This window comes from Haliotis rubra, unplaced genomic scaffold, assembly GCF_003918875.1.
Source record: "Haliotis rubra isolate DU_JTF1 unplaced genomic scaffold, ASM391887v1 Scf130, whole genome shotgun sequence".
Classification (NCBI taxonomy): Eukaryota; Metazoa; Mollusca; class Gastropoda; order Lepetellida; family Haliotidae; genus Haliotis; species Haliotis rubra.
This window is the reverse complement of record NW_025765226.1, coordinates 466,666-486,386: the sequence shown is the minus strand read 5'-3', so window position 1 is coordinate 486,386 and position 19,721 is coordinate 466,666. Positions and strand designations below refer to the sequence as shown.

The window sequence follows — 19,721 nt, the reverse complement described above, 5'->3', positions numbered from 1 at the left end:
GCAATATCACGATTTAACCATGAGGCTACCCACTGACCATCTGTACACAGTGAGTGAGTTTAGTTTTACGCCGCCTTTAGCAATATTCCAGCAATATCACGATTTAACCATGAGGCTACCCACTGCCCATCTGTACACAGTGAGTGAGTTTAGTTTTATGCACCAATATTCCAGCAATTTATCACAGCGGTGGACACCAGAAATTGGCTTCGAACATTGTACCCATGTGGGGAATTGAACCCGGGTCTTCGGCATGACGAGCGAATGCTTTAACCACTAGGCTACCCATCGCCCCATCTGTACACTCTAATTTAGTTACTGGTCTCGAGGGGGGCAGGGGCTGATGTACCCTCGATGTTTGTTTATGTTCCCTGAACCTGAAGGGCGAGGGGAACATAAAGAAACATTGAGGGTACATCAACCCATGCGCCCTGAAGGACCAGTGAACAACATATTTATCTCACCGAACACCTCAATGGTAATTTTGAATTGTAGCATGGGTATCGGATCATAGTATCGAGTACAAGACGACAAGACAAGAAAAACAAATTTAGAGTAATCTTCCTTCCATCAATTTGCATTCGCAAAACAACGGTAATTTCCATACATCATACACGATTCAAAGTTATTCGAGATAAAGAATGACTACTACCCAGCGGGGTGCATAGAAAATGTTACTCGCTAGTAAGCGGGGTACAGTGAAAATAATAGAAAACGACATTTATGTGTGAGACAAGATAAAGAGCATTACTCGTATCATACAGCAATACTTCAGTTGCGAACCAGTGACCAGTATAATCAAGTATGGACCAGACAGTCCAGTGATTGACATTCTGAGCAACATGCCATGCCACTGGGGTCACAGGTCACAGAGTCCGACCACCTGGTCCGTCCAGTCAAGGGCATTATAGTGGCAATGCAGCTTTTACAGAAAAAACACTCTACAAGACTGACATGCACACACATTGCAGAGATGAACTGAGTATGTCAACCTAATGGTGTGAACTGGGATAAACACTGCTGTCAGCTGTATTTCTGTGACTGCCACACAATTCTCAATTTATACTTGGATGATTGCCCCAAATGATGCATGTCACTTTACTGAACTATACAACCATTTGTATGGTGATGAGAGACCAAGGTTCCAAGGTGAATCCGGGATTCAAACTCACCTCAGCAACAAGATGAAAGTCTACACATCCAATTGTAATGTCTGAGATCACTGGGCCACCTGTTCTCCTCAACAAAGTGACAAATCCAGTCTGATGTTGCAGAACCACAGTGTCACACAGAAAGTGTTAAAAACTAAAACTTGTTCCTTAGCATCCTGCACCAATCACGGGTGTAATTCCTGGTTAATTGTATGCCTTACTTTGACATTATCCTGCGACACTGGTATTCATGAAGAACAAAGATGTCCCCCTTCATGGTGAGACAGGCCGTGGCAGCATCAGAGCAAGAGACAGACTTGATGGTGATGTCCTTCTGACTGAGGGCAGACACCAGGCGGGGCTGGCTCTGCAGCTTCTCTCCCTTCTGGTGACCTGCCAAAACAACACTTACATTTCAGCAACAACACTTACATTTCAGACAACATCACTTACATTTCAGCAACATCACTTACATTTCAGCAAACACTTACATTTCAGCAACATCACTTACATTTCAGCAACACTTACATTTCAGCAACAACACTTGCATTTCAGAAACACTTACATTTCAACATCACTTACATTTCAGCAACATTACTTACACTTCAGCAACATCACTTACATTTCAGCAACATCACTTACATTCAGCAACACTTACATTTCAGCAACATCACTTACATTTCAGCAACAACACTAAACATTTCAGCAACATCAGTTACATTTCAGCAAACACTTACATTTCAGCAACATCACTTACATTTCAGCAACATCACTTACATTTCAGCAAACACTTACATTTCAGCAACATCACTTACATTCCAGCAACATCACTTACACTTCAGCAACATCACTTATATTTCAGCAACTTACATTTCAGCAACATCACTTACATTTCAGCAACAACACTTACATTTCAGCTTACATTTCAGGAACATCACTTACATTTCAGCAACACTTACATTTCAGCAACATCACTTACATTTCAGCAACATCACTTACACTTCAGCAACAACACTTATACTTCAGCAACATCACTTACATTTCAGCAACACTTACATTTCAGCAACATCACTTACATTTCAACATCACTTACATTTCAGCAACATCACTTACACTTCAGCAACATCACTTACATTTCAGCAACATCACTTGCAGGAACTATACTCACTATACTAACACTGCAAGAACAACTACACTGACCAAGAGCAATGGCCTTTTCATTTATTCAATATGCACCATAATCTGAGAAGACTCATCCTCGATAATCTCCAGGGTATACGTTACGATCACTCTCCACTATACCCTGGATGCATCCACGGCTATGCCCGATAATAATATTACCTCCATTTGCTGGCTCCGCATTCTCACAGTAGCCAATCAGCGAAGCCGCCGTTACATCCGAGCTTGCCAGTGTCAACAAAAATAGCGGTCGCAGTTGCGACTCAGATTTTGAGTGCTATAATACAGACAAATTGACAGATGTGAAACTTTAAAAAAAATATATGAAAGAACTCCTTCTACCTCTTTCAGAATACCTGTGCAACAACTGTGTTGCCAAGTTTAAACGGTTAGATAATTTAAGAAGCGAAAGTGAGTTGTGATTGATTCGCTCAACTTCCAGCGTAGACACCTGATTGGATAACGAGCCAGCAAAGGGAGGTAATAAAATAATCGGGCCAAGCGTGAAGCCGTGTATGCATCCAGGGTATAGTGGAGAGTGATCGTAACGTATACCCTGGAGATTATCGAGGATGGAGAAGACTATGTGTTTGTGTCTGTCAGACTGACCCAGCTGGCCGGCATTGAGCCCAAATGTGAAGACAGCATCAGCGGTGTACACGACAGTGTGGAAGCTGCCCACACACACGCCCAGGACATTCTTCCCCTTCCACAACTTGGCATAGATCTGAAAATCACAACAATAAGTTCATGAATCTATTTCCAGCAAATCTCCATGAATAGAGAGTGATTTGAACTTTCAATTCTCCGGCAGCTCTAAGTGGCAATGATGATACTGGGGCTAATAACAGCGCCATGTGGCAGCAATGATCACCGTGGTATTGCCACTTGGACATCGAGGGTAATAACAGCGCCATGCCGCAACGATGATCACTGTAGTATTGCTACTTGGACACCGAGGGTAATAACAGCGCCATGTGGCAGCGATGATCACCATGGTATTGCTACTTGGACACCGAGGGTAATAACAGCGCCATGTGGCAGCAATGATCACCGTGGTATTGCCACTTGGACACCGAGGGTAATAACAGTGCCATGTGGCAGCGATGATCACCGTAGTATTGCCACTTGGACACCTAGGGTAATAACAGTGCTATGTGGCAGTGATGATCACCGTAGTATTGCCACTTGGACATCGAGGGTAATAACAGCACCATGTGGCAGTGATGATCACCGTAGTATTGCCACTTGGACATCGAGGGTAATAACAGCGCCATGTGGCAGCGATGATCACCGTAGTATGGCCACTTGGACACTGAAGGTAACAACAGCGCCATGTGGCAGTGATGATTACCGCAGTATTGCCACTTGGACACCTAGGGTAATAACAGCGCCAATGTGGCAGCGATGATCACCGTAGTATTGCCACTTGGACACTGAGGGTAATAACAGCACCATGTGGCAGTGATGATTACCGCAGTATTGCCACTTGGACACTGAGTGTAATAACAGCACATTGTGGCAGTGATGATCACCGTAGTATTGCCACTTGGACACCAAGGGTAATAACAGCGCCATGTGGCAGTGATGATCACCGTAGTATTGCCACTTGGACACTGAGGGTAATAACAGCACATTGTGGCAGTGATGATCACCGTAGTATTGCCACTTGGACACCAAGGGTAATAACAGCGCCATGTGGCAGTGATTATGAGAGGCAGTGATGATTACCACAGTCTTGCCACTTGGACACTGAGGGTATTAACAGCGCCATGTGGCAGTGATGATTACCGTAGTATTGCCACTTGGACACTGAGGGTAATAACAGCACATTGTGGCAGTGATGATCACCATAGTATTGCCACTTGGACACTGAGGGTAATAACAGCGCCATGTGGCAGTGATGATTACCGCAGTATTGCCACTTGGACACTGAGGGTAATAACAGCGCCATGTGGCAGTGATGATTACCGCAGTATTGCCACTTGGACACCTAGGGTAATAACAGTGCTATGTTAAAGGGAGAAGTCTAAGTTTCAGCACTAACTCACCGGTCTGGGTTTCACAGATTTGTCAGGTGGTGGGAACAGACCCAGCTGGTGGAAGGTATTTAGTCCACAAGTGAAGATTGCTCCACTGAAGTATCAAAGTAAAACACATGATACACACAGCATGGACATGAATTTTAGTACATAACAAGTATTCTAGTTGCAACACACGGATTGAGGTAAATCACAATCTCACAATGGTTTAATTTCGGACCTTGATCAAGACATGACCCATAACAGTCAAGTCAAGGCCAGTGGCTGACAATATAATAACCCTGACCTTATTGGAAGGTAGGCTAAAAGTAGATTTGTAGAGGTTAAGAGTTATTCATCATATTTAAAATTTCCTGAATAGTTTGGTGGCAGCAAATATGTACTGAGCACATCAACAGCAACAACTCACCTCTCCATCAGCATTACTGTGTGGTCCCTGGCAGCAGCTATCTGCACACATGTCTCATGCCTCACAGTCGTCACCATCATTGGCACCTAACAACACAGTACTTACTGATTGTTTTGTTGTTGTTAACTTGATATTATGAACAATGACTCACAATGTTGGGTACATAAACACATCAGCAACCAAGTTACCACGCTGACAACCTTAGTTCCCTGTCACTGCCTGCATAGATTGCTGGCAACCAATTCTCTCCCAGAATCCCCATGAGTTCCTAAATCATTCGCTGCCCCAACAGCAATGGTGAGGCTGAGGACACATCTTTCATGGGTGGAACCAAGCCAGGGCAAGCAGCAAGCAAATACAAATGAAATCATGCAGACCTAGACAGGACTGACTGACTGACTGAGTTTAGTTTTATGCCGCTTTTAGCAATATTCCAGCAACATCACGGCGGGGGACACCAGAAAATGGGCTTCACACATTGTGCCCATGTGGGGAATCGAACCCGGGTCTTCGGCATGACAAGCCAACACTTTACCACTAGGCTACCCTACCGCCCCACCTCGACAGGAAGTATATACATAATCAGAATCAGTAAGCAAAACAAAACAAATGGGTTCTATCCTTTGTCAAGTGTAATGAAAGTGATGAAATCTAAAAGAAAACCTCCAGTCAAATGAGTCTGGTGTATGACTTACCACACATGGCAATTCGTTTTCATGTCCGAGACGGCCGCCATGTCCGTGGCCACAGGTGTACACCTCCCCCGACTGGGACAGGAACACAGTGTGATACTTGCACAGAACCATCTGGAACACAGGACACTGTCAGTGAGCCACCCAACTATACTACACCAAATACATTAAAGATTCTTTGTTTGTTTTGTTTTGGACACGTGATTCCATCATATACCATTAAAAAAAAGTAGGGGATATTGGAAATTTTAACTATAAATTGAATATTTATATACTTATCCTATCTCACGACTTGCACACCTCTCTCTCTTCATTCGACCATGAGTGGAAACGAATTAAACTTTGCTCCAGGCCTTCCTTGTCCCTGTCCCCGTGCTGTGCATGCCTTCCTGCCTTAGCCATGCTCACTAGGCCGTGACAGCACGTGGCATGCGCAGTCCTCACCCACGTGATCACCTTCCACACTCATTCTCGATCTTGGAGCCATAAAAGGACAAAACCGGAGCGGTGGTAATCTAAGTAGTGGGGAGGTAGGGTGGGACTTTATCGCGTGAGATAGGATAAGTAAATAAAATATTCAATTTATAGTTAAAATTTCCAAATTTTTAAACTTATCCTATCTCACGACTTGCACTTATCCCACGGTAGGAAGGCGGGTCATAGATTACCCGAAGTTAAAGCGATAACAGCTAAGCGTTATGCCAAAACAACTGTAGGAAGCAACTACAAGGCAGGCCAATAACTACCAAAGTTACTACATGTGAGGGTTAGTGCGAACCCATTGACTTACTAAGCACAAGTGCTCCCTTGGACCGGGATTCCCGAGCAATGTGGTGTTCAGTCACAACCTTCACAAAGTGAAAGGACGCAGCTTAGCGAGTGTAATCAGTCGCATCGCCACGATTTCCAAGGTACCCCCGTAATAAAAGTCTCACTTCACTGACGTAATTACTCCATGGAGCAGAGGACAGTAAGTGAGGTGGCGACCCTCCAGCGTCTCAAAAGCGAGACATGCGAACCCATTGACTTACTAAGCACAAGTGCTCCAGGGACCGGGATTCCCGAGCAATGTGGTGTTCAGTCACTACCTTCACAAAAGTGAAAGGACGCAGCTTTACCACGATTTCCAAGGTCTGACGACCAGTATCGGACCAGCCCCTGCTTTGAAACAACCCCCACAGACACCGTCCTGTGGAGGGTGAAAGGGTAATTGTATCGGAAAACTCACAAGTCCCAGAAGAATCGAAGACACAAATCAGAAATAAAATTCAGAATTTAATTCAGATTGTACACAAAGCAGAAATGATCGCAACTGGTGATCATCTGCGCTGAAGCTGATGGTTGTCCCGACTGCCGAACAGGCGATAATGACAGTGCTGAATTCCAATTCATTGTAATGAAGGGCCCTTTCTCCTGATGACCACTACTAGGCCACTTGATGGAGAAAGTGAGCGCCCCAGCTTGAAAGATGTGTCAACGAACAGGTGTTGAGTCGGTATGAAGGGCACCATAGAGACTCCAACACAAACATTCCACTTGTTGAGCCACCAACGAAAGACTGAATGTAGTTGTGTGGGAAGACGAATCAACTCCCTGGGGTTGTCATCCCCGATGTATGGGCACAGAAACATCTGAAGAGGGCGAAGCTGCAGCTGGCCCCTGTAAGTCAGTGCTTGTGACGACGTCAACCACCCTAGTAACTTCTGCCACTGGCGAAAAGGTGTGGGTTGGACCAGCACTAGTGGTGCGTTGCACTGAATCTTGTCCCACCTCTCCTGGGGCACAAACATTTTGACATGTTGTGTTGAATATTGTCCCAATTAAAAGAAATCATCGGGTCGGTGTTACCTCTGATTTCTCCGAATTTAGCAGCCATCCTAATTGCGAGAGCAACTTGATGATGAACTGCCTGTGGAGAGGAAGGACGACTGGATCCTGCTGGGCTTGAACACAGTCGTCGATATAGTTCTCAAATGTCACGCCTCGACAATGCAGGTAGCTTGTTATCGGAATGGGTATCTGAGTAAAAAGCCACAGGGCCGCACATATGCCCATACAGCAGGACCCTCCATTGGTATCAATGACGCCCCTTGAAAGTAAATCGAAGATACTTCCGATAGTCTGCATGTATCCGGATGTGAAGGTAGGCGTCTCACAGGTCGAGGGACTGACTGACTGACTGACTGAGTTTAGTTTTACACCGCTTTTAGCAATAATCCAGCAACATCACGGCGGGGGACACCAGAAATGGGCTTAACACATTGTGCCCAAGTGGGGATCGAACCGGGGTCTTCGGCATGACGAGGCCAACGCTTTAACCACTAGGCTACCCAACGGCCCTCGCAGGTCGAGGGAAATGAGAGGTCTAACCACTCTTGCCTCTGACAAAAAGATATCTCCTGTTATAAGAACGTTCAATAAGTCGAGCAACTACGTCAGTTCTGACGGAGTGCTCAATGTAGTATGTTCGGCGCATGGAGATTGTCAGCCAATCTACAGGAACGTTCACATTGTAAACGAATTGTAGAAATTCGTACGATCGGTAACCTCAGGAACGTTTCGGTTGGCCGAACAAAATAATGGTGCGCCAGGTGGAGTGATAAAGGTAGTAGATCACTGCCTGGTGACAGTCCTTGCATAACTGCAGTGACATCTGAACTCAGAGCTTGAACTAGTCAAACCGTTCATGGGTGTTTCTGTCTGTCACCCTCGATTAGCAGTCTCTCTCGACTGGCTGTCAAAATCCCGACACATTCACTCTTACCGGGAATGGCAGCGTTCATTGTTACTAGCATTTAAAGGCTGGACTTGGTATCCGATTCGTGGGACCAAGACAAGTCTGCAAGGGCACTTCATAGTCACTCTAATCATCAAAATTCCGGTAAACAAACAGTAGTCCGCCATTTGCAAACGTTACACACAAGTGACAAAAAAACGGACAACATGGTCTTCGGTTAACCGGGCGAGTCGCAACCCATAAATTCGGGCTGAGCTATGCTGAAACTTGCTTATCATGTAAAACAAAGGGAGCTGAAGATGACGAACCATCTGCAACAATTGCACCCAGCGATACACAAACACGCTGTTACCAGTAGTCTGTAGTAACAAGACTCATCGGAGCGTCGTAAAGTATTCCTGGCTAGCAAGCATATCTAGTTATGCCATATCGGGTGGTTGTAGAACTGATATCTACACCGAAGGGTAGAATCGTTGAACCAAATCATTCATCAAAGGTGAAGATCGGATGGTAGATTAAATCTGGAATGATATGAGCCCCGGTCAAGGAGGACTCTTGAGAACTGGGATCATCAGACCTTCAAGTGCCGAGCATGATATCTCTAGATGACAGCGCTACTGACATCACATGTAAATCAATTCGGCATGGTGAAGCACATAGCTACTACCTCTGTACAACCATCTGAAAAAGGGGTACACGGTGGGATAAGTTATGTGACTAATAACATTAAGCACCTCACAAGCCTTAAGGTAAACCGGATAAACAAAGCAAATTGGTGAGCTTAGAGCTTGCCACTTCGTAATGAGGAATTCAGCGCCTCACAGATGCCCTGAAAACTATGATCGTGTTGAAAACTAGCAGAGTTCGACAAATTTGGCCCTATCTAGATGCAAGTTCACGAACCTCGTTGAGGATGTGGAAAACCAGTGTTGACAAGTCCCGATCCTTCATGTTGAATGTAATCAATAGAACATCTGGTATCTTGCTCTAGGTAGCTGTAGGTGGTCGGCAAACCATGCGATCATGTTTGTCGAATCAACCAAAACCATTCCTATTCCTACGCCAAATGTGTCTGGGATGCCTTCCAAGACACTTAACCCACATCGAACCTTGTCTTTGTTTTCATGGTTTGGGCTACGCCAGTCGACTATAAGAGGCAGGAATGGTTATGGTTGATTCGACAAACATGATCGCATGGTTCGCCGACCACCTACAGCTACCTAGAGCAAGATACCTGATGTTCAATTGATTGCATTCAACGTGAAGGTTAGGTGTGGTGAATCCCTTCGGTATGGCGAACCGATTCGGTGTGATGAATCCCTTCGGTATGGCGAACCAATTTGGTGTGGTGAATCCATTCGGTATGGCGAACCGATTCGGTGTGGTGAATCCATTAGGTATGGCAAACAGATTCGGTGTGGTGAATCCATTCGGTATGGCGAAACGGTTCGGTGTGGTGAATCCATTCGGTATGGCGAACCGATTCGGTGTGTTGAATCCATTCAGTATGGCGAACCAATTCTGTGTGGTGAATCCCTTCGGTATGGCTAAACAGTTCGGTATGGTGAATCCATTCGGTATGACGAACCGATTCGGTGTGGTGAATCCATTCGGTATGGCGAACCGATTCGGTGTGGTGAATCCATTCGGTATGGCGAACCTATTCGGTGTGGTGAATCCATTCGGTATGGCGAAACGGTTCGGTCTGGTGAATCCATTCGATCACGTGAATCAGTTCGGTCAGGTGAACCCATATGATCACGGTCTGGTGAGCCGGCTCCGCTGAGTGAACTAGTTCGACTCTTGGTAATGACACGGCTAGGTGAATGGTTCCGTTCTAGTGAACCAACACTGGCATTAGACCCAATTCTGATTGGTGAAATGAATCGAGGTGGTGAATCGGTTCGGACTGGTACATTGGAAGGACGACAAGCTCGAGCATGAACGAGATCTAGAACGACACTTCCCAGCAGTAGAAGAACAAATTCGAACCTCCGAACCAGATGGTGACTCAATTCGTGTGGGTGAATTGTTTCAGTGGGATGAAACCGTACGAAGAGGAGAACGGTTATGTTCCAACCACGCCGATCCACGCTTCGATGATGAATGCTTGGATTTAGAAGTTTTCGAGGATCTACGAGATGAAGTAGATCGCAGGTCTTGTGTAGAGGAAATATCAGTCATTACCACCCTTGCATGCCCATAGTCCCCCGCCGTGATATTGCTGGAATATTGCTAAAAGCGGCGTAAAACTAAACTCAGTCAGTCAGTCAGTGCATGCCCATGAGAACTGGAGCTAGGCGAGGAAAGCGTCCCAAACACCTTTTAACATTCTCAGACAAATAGGAATCAGACGAAGCGTCCATAAAATCTTCGTTAAGAGAGACAGGAGATTTAGAACGGCGAGCAGGTAGGGTGGGGCGATGTAAACATTGTTTTTAGCGGGAGATGGACCAGATCCCGCATAAGCATTCCTGGCCCTATCTGCCAAACGTCTGGCACAAGCACGTTTGTAAGCTTTAAAATCCTCATTAAACAGTCCTGAACACTTAGGACAACGTTCGTCCTAATCACAACCCACATAATCAACACACGATGTGTGCGGGTCCCAAGCTGAAAAAACTTTATTACGCTGAGCGCAAAACTTTGTTTCTGGCCTGAACAGGCTTAACCATGTTGAGCAATTATCAGATGAAAAAAAAATTCACGTCCACTCTGTCGAGCAACAAGAAAGAGAATGAGTATGGAAGGTGATCACGTGGGTGAGGACTTAGCATGGCACGTGCTGTCACGGCCTAGTGAGCATGGCTAAGGCAGGAAGGCATGCACAGCACGGGGACAGGGACAAGGAAGGCCTGGAGCAAAGTTTAATTCGTTTCCACTCATGGTCGAATGAAGAGAGAGAGGTGCAAGTCGTGAGATAGGATAAGTTTAAAAATTTGGATTTACAAGATTGATAAAATGCAAATGAAGCCAAGGAGGAAACTGGTGATGAGAAGAAATTAACGGAAAATGTGACAATTTATTCCATTCCTTTGGAAATTAATCGAACCTGGATCTTCAGAGTGATGAGTGAATACCTCAACCACTAGGTTACCCCACCGCCCCAACTGTCTGCAGTAAACCTGTATATATTCTCTGTATAAAACTTCCAGGAAGCTTCACACCACACTTAGATCACACTTATTGCAAATCTGTTTTCAGAAATTACATCAAGACTGCTTCTTCTCATTCTCTATCTATTCCCTTTCAAGAAGGAATCTGTATCTTACATATTCATCCTATCTCAACAATGTGACCCTCTACAGTCCTAAATGTAACAGATATACCACTGACCTATGGCCTTGTGTTCTACAGCACAGTAACCCAGCCAAGTTATGGCCTTGAAGGTCCAAGCCGCCTGTAACCATACAACTGTGTGCTTGTTCCACTCCTTAGCACAGACATATAGTTGTCACAATGTGAAGATCATTAAGTGCTAAAGTTTCTTCTGACTTATCTCTTCATAAATAGGTTCAATTTGTATTCAAGAACAATGTATTATTGAAATTCATTTTCAAATATATAATCATAGACATTATTGGTAGACACTGATGTCAGTAGATCTTACATCTTTAAGTGATACTCCTGTCCTCTTGAACTCATCAATAACTTCAGGAAATGATCTGGACTGACCACTAGCATGGCCCAGGTTGAAGTTTGGGTTGTCTCCCCATGCATATACCTCATTAGGCTCTGAAACGTGAGTAAATACACTTGCAAATACTTCTATATATTATCCCACAGAAAATATTATAGCAATTCACGGAATTTGTTGAATCTGCCAATCTGTCTACAAACCAATTTACTGTTTTCATCTATAGACACGTCAAATTTGCCTTATCTATACTTCTTCACAACAGATTTCGGGGTGAAATTGTGTGACAGAGGACACATCAATGGTTTCTACTCCTCAATCCATGCTAACTTTTCTCCCATTGATTTACCAAGTGTTAACAATGTAGACTGAGAATGGTCTCAGCTCAGAGATACATTTGGCCTCTGAAAGTGAAATTTCAATGGATGCGAAGTAAGTCTCCTTGTACTTCATTAACACTGATAAAACAATTGTCAGATTCTGAATCCCCATGATAGTTGCGCATATTGTGCTGCCATATAAACATGTTGTTATATATATATAACATCCCGTTGTCTAGTATATTTTTGCAACAGTCAGAATATTATAAGAATGTCACTCTGATACCAGATACCCACTCTGACAAAAAATCTTCATTGGTGACAATTGATACGAGAACTATATACTGCCAGAATCTACTACTTGTTGGTATAACCTTGTTGAAATCCAAATGTGATAGCTGCTGCCTTTTAGTGCAGTCATTTAGAAACAACTATACCTTTCAAACTGTATGTGATTTGCCTGGGCTTGTCCTTCATAACAATATCAAGGGCAGACAATCCTTCATGGTCGCGGGTGTACAGATCAGTGCCATGCTGAAACACAGACAGTTTCATTTCTCACACAAAAACACCTCACATAACATCATACAGTGTCTGCCATGAAATGAACTTGTCAATGAAAAAACAGCTCAACATACTTAGCAAGATCAACAAAATATACTGTACTGGAAGCAGATTTTTGTTTAATCTGGACTGCTGTCTAATCTAGACTTAAATCCTGGGCTCGCACTAGTCTGGTTTCAACAGATTCTACTGTACTTGAAGAATGGGGACAGTTAAAGATGGGTATCATTCATTACAATAATAGTCCATTTATACTCCTCACAAAAAATTAAGCAACAAGTGTATTTTTGGTCAGTACATATGCCTTTACTCATGATCATTACAACTGAATCAAACATAACAAAGATAAAGCATATCCACACACTTTTCCAACAAAGAAATCAAAATTCATTGAACAATAACTGACTTGCAAATCATCAAAAACAGTGTCACTGAAAAAGCCGTGCAAAATGTGTTGCATCAGGGTATGAAAATGTCTGAAAACACTTTTACTGTCAGTTTTGAGCACTGATCCAAAAGTTTAATAACGTGTATGGCCACCATTGACCTGAATACACGCTTCAAGACGCTTCTAGGCATTGACCAGATGAGTCTGTCTAGAGTCTGTTGTGGAATGTTCTGCCATTCTCTCCGCAATGCCTGTTCAAGCTGATCCAGAGTCTGAGGAGGAACGCGAGAGCCGCATACACGCCCGAGGATGTCCCAAGCATGTTCAATAGGATTCAGGTCAGGAGACCTTGCAGGCCAGTCCATATGGGTGATGTTGTTGGTCTGAAGAACATCAGTGACAACTCTGCTCGATGTGGACGGGCATTGTCATCCATGAAGATGAAGTTAGGACCTGCTTGCTGAGCCCACGGAATGATCACAGGTGTGACAATTTTCGCCTCGGTACCTCACACCTGTCATGGTACCTCGCCTGATGACCACAAGATCAGTTCGTCAGTCCAACTTGGATTCCTGCCCAGATCATCAAACTCCCACCTCCATACTGATCATGTTCAGCAATCGCATGACAGTTGGTGATCGTTCGCTACGGTTTCTCCACACACGAGCCCTACCATCATTGAAGTCCAGACAGAATCTTGACTCATCTGTGAAGAGAACATTACGCCAGCGCATTGACTCTCCAGTTACGCCGCTGGTTAGCCCAATTCAGTCTCTGTTGACGATGGTGTGCAGGCAGTGGGATACGCTTGCACTGGTGCCGGGACCTGAGACCTTCAGCATGGAGTCTGTTCCTCACTGTCTGTGTGGAGATTCTGTTCCCAGCAACTCTCTGGAGGTCATTCTGGGAGAGATCTGGCTGTGGTGAACCTGTTCACCGGGCTAGGTGGCCAAGTATCGGTCCTCTCTGGGAGTTGTCACCCTTGACGACCTGAGCGTGGTCTCTCAGTCATCAATCCGGTCTGTTGGTGGACGAAAGTGATCGCTCTGGAGATGACGCCGATGAACATTGAAATGGTTGGCAACAGCACTCTGGGTCTGACCCCTGCACCATTCCAACAATTTGAGCAACTTCAATTGGTGTCAAGTGACGCCTAGCCATTTCTCAAATGTTACTGTCAACAATTTGTCGTTGCTGGCAGTTTTAACGCAATCAGAACGCATGTGCGACGTGTATAGCACATGTGTTCCATGCATTTTGCATGTGAGTTTTGAGGGTGGTTGCGTTCAGGCGGTGCTAACAATGTTATCAGAAAAACAATATGGGAAATGCTTTAAGTTCATCAATCGTAAAGGGTTCTCCTGCATGGCTTATATGCCAAGTAATAACTTCATATACCCATGAAGAAAATATGTGGAAAAAAATACTTGTTGCTTAACTTTTTGTGAGGAGTATATATAGCGCATTTATCCACGCACATGCGCTGACATATTACCCCTGATTAAAGAGTACAGAACACTCACTGTGGAGAATACATCCGGCTGCCTGTCAAGGTTCAAATTTAGACTACTATCGTATCATACCAGGTACCCAATTCTACTGCTGGGTGGACAGAGGCAGGTTGGAACAAACTCACATGCCTAAGGTGAGACCACATGTATCACATATGCCTTGTTGTGGGGCAGGACTGATGTCCTAGAAACTCTCAGGAGTCAAGCTGCCAAACATGGTCACCCATCCAAGGACTCTCCGCACCAAATGTTGCTTAACTTCAACTGATTGTGACCTGAGCTCTACACACAGGACCACACACCACCACAAACTCACTACAACTCATACATATTTGATCTGGTAAAGTAAGTATATTTTATGCTGAATAGTACATCACATGTGGTCGCAGCTGTCCCTCACACATAAGTACCATACCTGTGCAAACTGCACATAACTGTTGTCTGAGCTCACCTTTCAGCACACATGAGTTAATGTACTGTTAGCAATACTATGGTAATAAGTGTATGGGGGTCACAAATTCTTCCCATATTGGGAATTCTAGGATGATTTGTTGGATGATCAAAAGTGCTGTCAGTACTGCAGCAAAGTTCATCTTTGAGTTACATCAAAAGGGGCAGATGTCATCACCTGTTTAAATTACCTCCCAAAGTCATCTATACATTGTTACAAGATCCCTTCCACAATCCGCAGTCTCAGTTCTGTCATATGCCAATACTAAACATGCTAAAGTATGGGAGTTTGGAGTTTCTCAGTGCTTAGGTTTTGTGGGACAGGGCTTAAGTAAGTTCAAAGTCCTATGATAACTTTGTTGTATGTTACTTCCAGCATTGTTGCTAACACATCCCCTGCCTTCATACCTGTATAAGTTGTCTGGCTACAGGTAACTGGCCATAGAACAGAGCCCGATGTAGTGCTGTCCACCCAGACTCAGAGTCCTTGTCAGTCATGTCTCCCTGTTTCTCTGTCAACAGCCATTCCACTATGTCTGACTTTCCACATGCAGCTGCCATGTGTAGAGCTGACCTCCCCACGGTGTCCTTGACCTTGGTCACATTGTGACAGAGACGTGAATATGCCTTTACTTCTTTGAGGGTTCCTTTTGAGATTGATGAATGGAACTCCAGAGCATGTCTTTTTGATCGACATTTTGGTCGACACTCAGGTTCAAACAACCAAGACATTGTAAATAATGATTTGATGATACAAAATAGACAGAAATTTTACACTATTCAATCAACAGTCCTTAATGAGCCAGAACGTAATAAATCACAAGTTATTCTTCGATGAAATACTGGACACAAAGTTTCTTGTTATTGTAGCCAACAGCTCTTCCCCTCTTGATGCTGGTCACGTTCTCCCGACCAATAAACCTCTGTCACGGCCTGCCTTTCCAGCATCCCTCTCCCTCGGCCCCCGCCTCACCACGCCCTCACAGGGCAGACATCTCCAAATGTTCAAAAAGCCATAATTGTAGGAGTACCACTGAAAAAATCAAAAGACTGATTTAGTTCAGGTTGGATGGAAAACTTCAACTTAAATAGTCCATTCAGGCCACCTCAACATATATGATTGATTCTAGCATGACATTGTGTGATACTCGGTTCTGATTGGTTGAGAGCTCATCAAAACCGTACTTAAATGGCAGTTTAAGACCGCTAATTAAAGTGACCGATTCACCACGTATGAATACAACGAACTCGTTGACCCTATTGTTTGTAAACAAACATGTCGGACATCGGCAATTTCTACCTCGGCAGCATCTTTGGTGTTTTTGAAGTAAAAAGCGAATGGTTTAAAGAAGAATTTCTTGACCCTAATCCCAGTGAAGAAACTACGAAGCTGGAAAATCCGTCAGCAGCGCAAAAGAGGCAGTATATTCAAACCGGGTCAAGATCTAGCAACACGTCAACAACACACGTCGGCCCACACTTCTTAACCTGACCGCTTCCGTCCCGGCCGTAATGCCCAGTCCTTCCACTTCCACTGTCCACGTATCCCACATAAAACGTGGCATGTCAGGTCTTTTCCAAATTTGGAATAGAAGGGTGGTTATCAACAATTATTTCTGTGAATAAAGTTAGCGGCGACTAAACTTAGCGAGTTCACGGCTTGAATTGGGGCGAGTCGATTGTCATACAGTAGGTGAGATCAATAATTCGCTTGAGAAAAATCAAATAATTGTACTTGCTCACATTATAAACTGTACTTTTTTATATTTATGTATGCTACTTGCTACAAATACAAGCATACTGGTTCCTGAAATAAAGCTTTTATGTTGTTGAAAATGTCTTATTTTGTTCATTACAAAACCTGTCCCTCAATGGGACGATTCCAAGCGATTTCTGGGAAAAAGGCCCCTTCACGCCTTGTGTTCTTGAGCACCAAACAGTTCGATTTTCGAACGCTTATCAGTCGTGCTAGAATGAAGATAAAGCTACTCTGTTTTCAATTTTGCGGTCCTTTATCGTTGATTTAAGACCGCTAAATGTTTAATTTAAAACCTCACGCGTCGTACGGTTTTAAATTACATTTAGCAGTCTTAAATCAACGATAAAGGACCACAAAATTGAAAACAGAGTAGCTTTATCTTCTAATTATCCCACCATTTCTTCAGTGGATAAGCCTATTTGACAAGCCATGCAAAATGAAATACAATGGTTTTAACACTGTACATAAATTTTAGTTTCACTAGTCAGCAAACTGAGTGCATACACCTAACATAATAGTGTTTTTTAAAAAGAGAAATGTATTTCCTAAATATCTCACATCTCAGATTAACAGGCTTATTTCATTTATCATGCACATAATAAACAAAACATACATGTACCTACAGACTTTCCTGATTAAGTGAGTGAGTGAGTGAGTGAGTTTAGTTTTACACCGCACTCAGCAATATTCCAGCTCTATGGTAGTGGTCTGTAAATGAATATAAATACACAATGCCATATCCAAGATATCACATGCAAGTCTAGATTATGTGGCAAATCTAGATTTCCAGTTCTTAAATGAAGAAAGTCTCCATTTTATTATATTTTATGATCATAATTTAGGAACTGTTTTTTCTGTAAAATATATTCATTTCAGAGACTAGATGTTTAATCTAGGATGTTATATTATGAACTAAATCCCAAGCCTTCAATTCTGTTGCAAATATGACACACAGAAATGTAAACAAAGTAGGCCTAAACATATTTGTCTCATTGAAGCTGGACAAACTATAAATAAGGTGTTCAATAATCCTCTGGACTAGTATTAAAATGCTGGGACATACATGCAGATGACGGCAACAGCAACAAATCGGAGATTTTAACATGTTAACGTGGTTAGCTTATCCAGTGAGAAGACTTTGACACTTGGTGTTGTGACTGAAGTGTATCATCAGTGAAGCAGCCTCAACCCTCTAACCAACAACAGCAGGCTTGCCACTCATATTGTGGCAGGCATGAATTCATTAAGATTATCCCAGTTACAATATCACTCAGAATAAATTTAAGCTGTAATAATATATTTAATACATACATTATAAATAACCAAACTGCCAAAACTTGCAAAAGTAGCACAAATGACATTACTGACTTCTACATCTGTAGGTATTTTTTGCATTCATATTTATCAGTCAGACTACTTGTACTCACGTAAGTTAATCCACGAAGGAAGTGATCTGGTTTGTGGTGGAAGAGACAACTGAAACGCTGACAATCATTGCACAAGTTGATGTCACTGAATATCTACTGGAGGCAGCCATCTTCTTTTCGTGGCGTTGGAACGCTTCAATGTGCACTGCGCTTACGTCAAAAACAGCACATGACCAAAATAGGAATCAACGCATTGATATTAAGCATTTCGATCACGGGTTCAAATTTTATCATGCAGATTTGACATCAGGTTTTATCTAAAATGTATCTATCATAATGAAAAGTCCATGATCCCTGCATATTTCAAGATCAGTATTAAAAATGCTGTAAGATAATGGAGACCATATAGAGGGTCTCTGATGATACACAGTACACAACCTTGTTCGAGATATACTTCGTCGACAGGTAGAAATGCACTGTATGCGTTTAACATGAAACTGAAATTCCTTGATTTCGCTTTTGAAATCTGAAAACAAATTTAGCATTCTCCAATAATATTCAAATGAATACAAACGTGCATATGTTAATTGCATTTTTGGTACGCAGATAACTCTAGTGTTTATTCATGTGAATGCAGATATGATTTAAATAATTGTTTCCTCATGCATGAATGAGAAGAGGTCTTCAGCAACCCTTGCTTGTCGTAAGAGGCGACACACGGGATCGGGTGGTCAGGTTTGGTGATTTGATTGACACATGTCATCGTATTCAGTTGTGTCGATCAATGCTCATGCTATTGATCACTGGATTGTCCCTGCTAGATAATTTACAGACCTCCTCCATATAGCTGGAATATGGCTTAGCAATATGAATAATAAAACAACAAATATACGAAACAAACTACAATGTGTGCTCTGGGGCGGTGGGGTAGCCTAGTGGTTAAAGCGTTGGCTCGTCACGCCGAAGACCCGGGTTCGAATCCCCACATGGGTACAATGTGTGAAGCCCATTTCTGGTGTCCCCCGCCGTGATGTTGCTTGAATATTGCTAAAAGCGGCGTAAAACCAAACTCAGTCAGTCAGTCAATGTGTGCTCCAAACGAGATGGGTCCGTTCCATATGTTATCGTTACTAAAATTGTATCGACCTTCAGCATAGCTCCAAGATGGCTTTGTGGAGATGGGTCGTGGCTCCATAGGTACAATTATGCCCAAAGTCTGGCCATTGTAAATTGTGACTTTACACGCCAGTTTCGAGTAAACGTTTTTCATGAACATGAAAATTTGAAATTGACAGTGAAACGTGTCAATGTGTTGCTGAACATTTCAAAGATAATAACCAGACGGAACGTTGTCTTGATATTGTCATAAACTAAACGTTTTTTGACATGCGCCCTCAGTCACGTCAGGACTTGTTTGTTCGTTTATTTGCTGTTGACGCCGCACTCAGTGTTCACTGTTTAACGCCTCACTCAGCAATGTTCCAGCTTTATGAAGACGAATGGCCCACAAGACCG

The 19,721-nt window shown here is 43.3% G+C and overlaps 1 protein-coding gene across 1 annotated transcript in view; it reads right to left on the bottom strand.

Moving 5' to 3' along the window:
• The window catches only part of LOC124267265 (inhibitor of Bruton tyrosine kinase-like), a 36,903-nt gene extending 18,514 nt beyond the window's left edge, over positions 1 to 18,389 (bottom strand). The window contains 9 exon segments of the mRNA XM_046702175.1: positions 1,373 to 1,544; positions 2,940 to 3,057; positions 4,382 to 4,466; positions 4,782 to 4,867; positions 5,477 to 5,587; positions 11,821 to 11,945; positions 12,605 to 12,701; positions 15,489 to 16,113; positions 18,267 to 18,389. Coding sequence (XP_046558131.1) covers positions 1,373 to 1,544; positions 2,940 to 3,057; positions 4,382 to 4,466; positions 4,782 to 4,867; positions 5,477 to 5,587; positions 11,821 to 11,945; positions 12,605 to 12,701; positions 15,489 to 15,812 — 1,118 coding nt within the window. The 5' untranslated portion in view covers positions 15,813 to 16,113; positions 18,267 to 18,389.
• Positions 18,390 to 19,721: the final 1,332 nt, after the last annotated feature.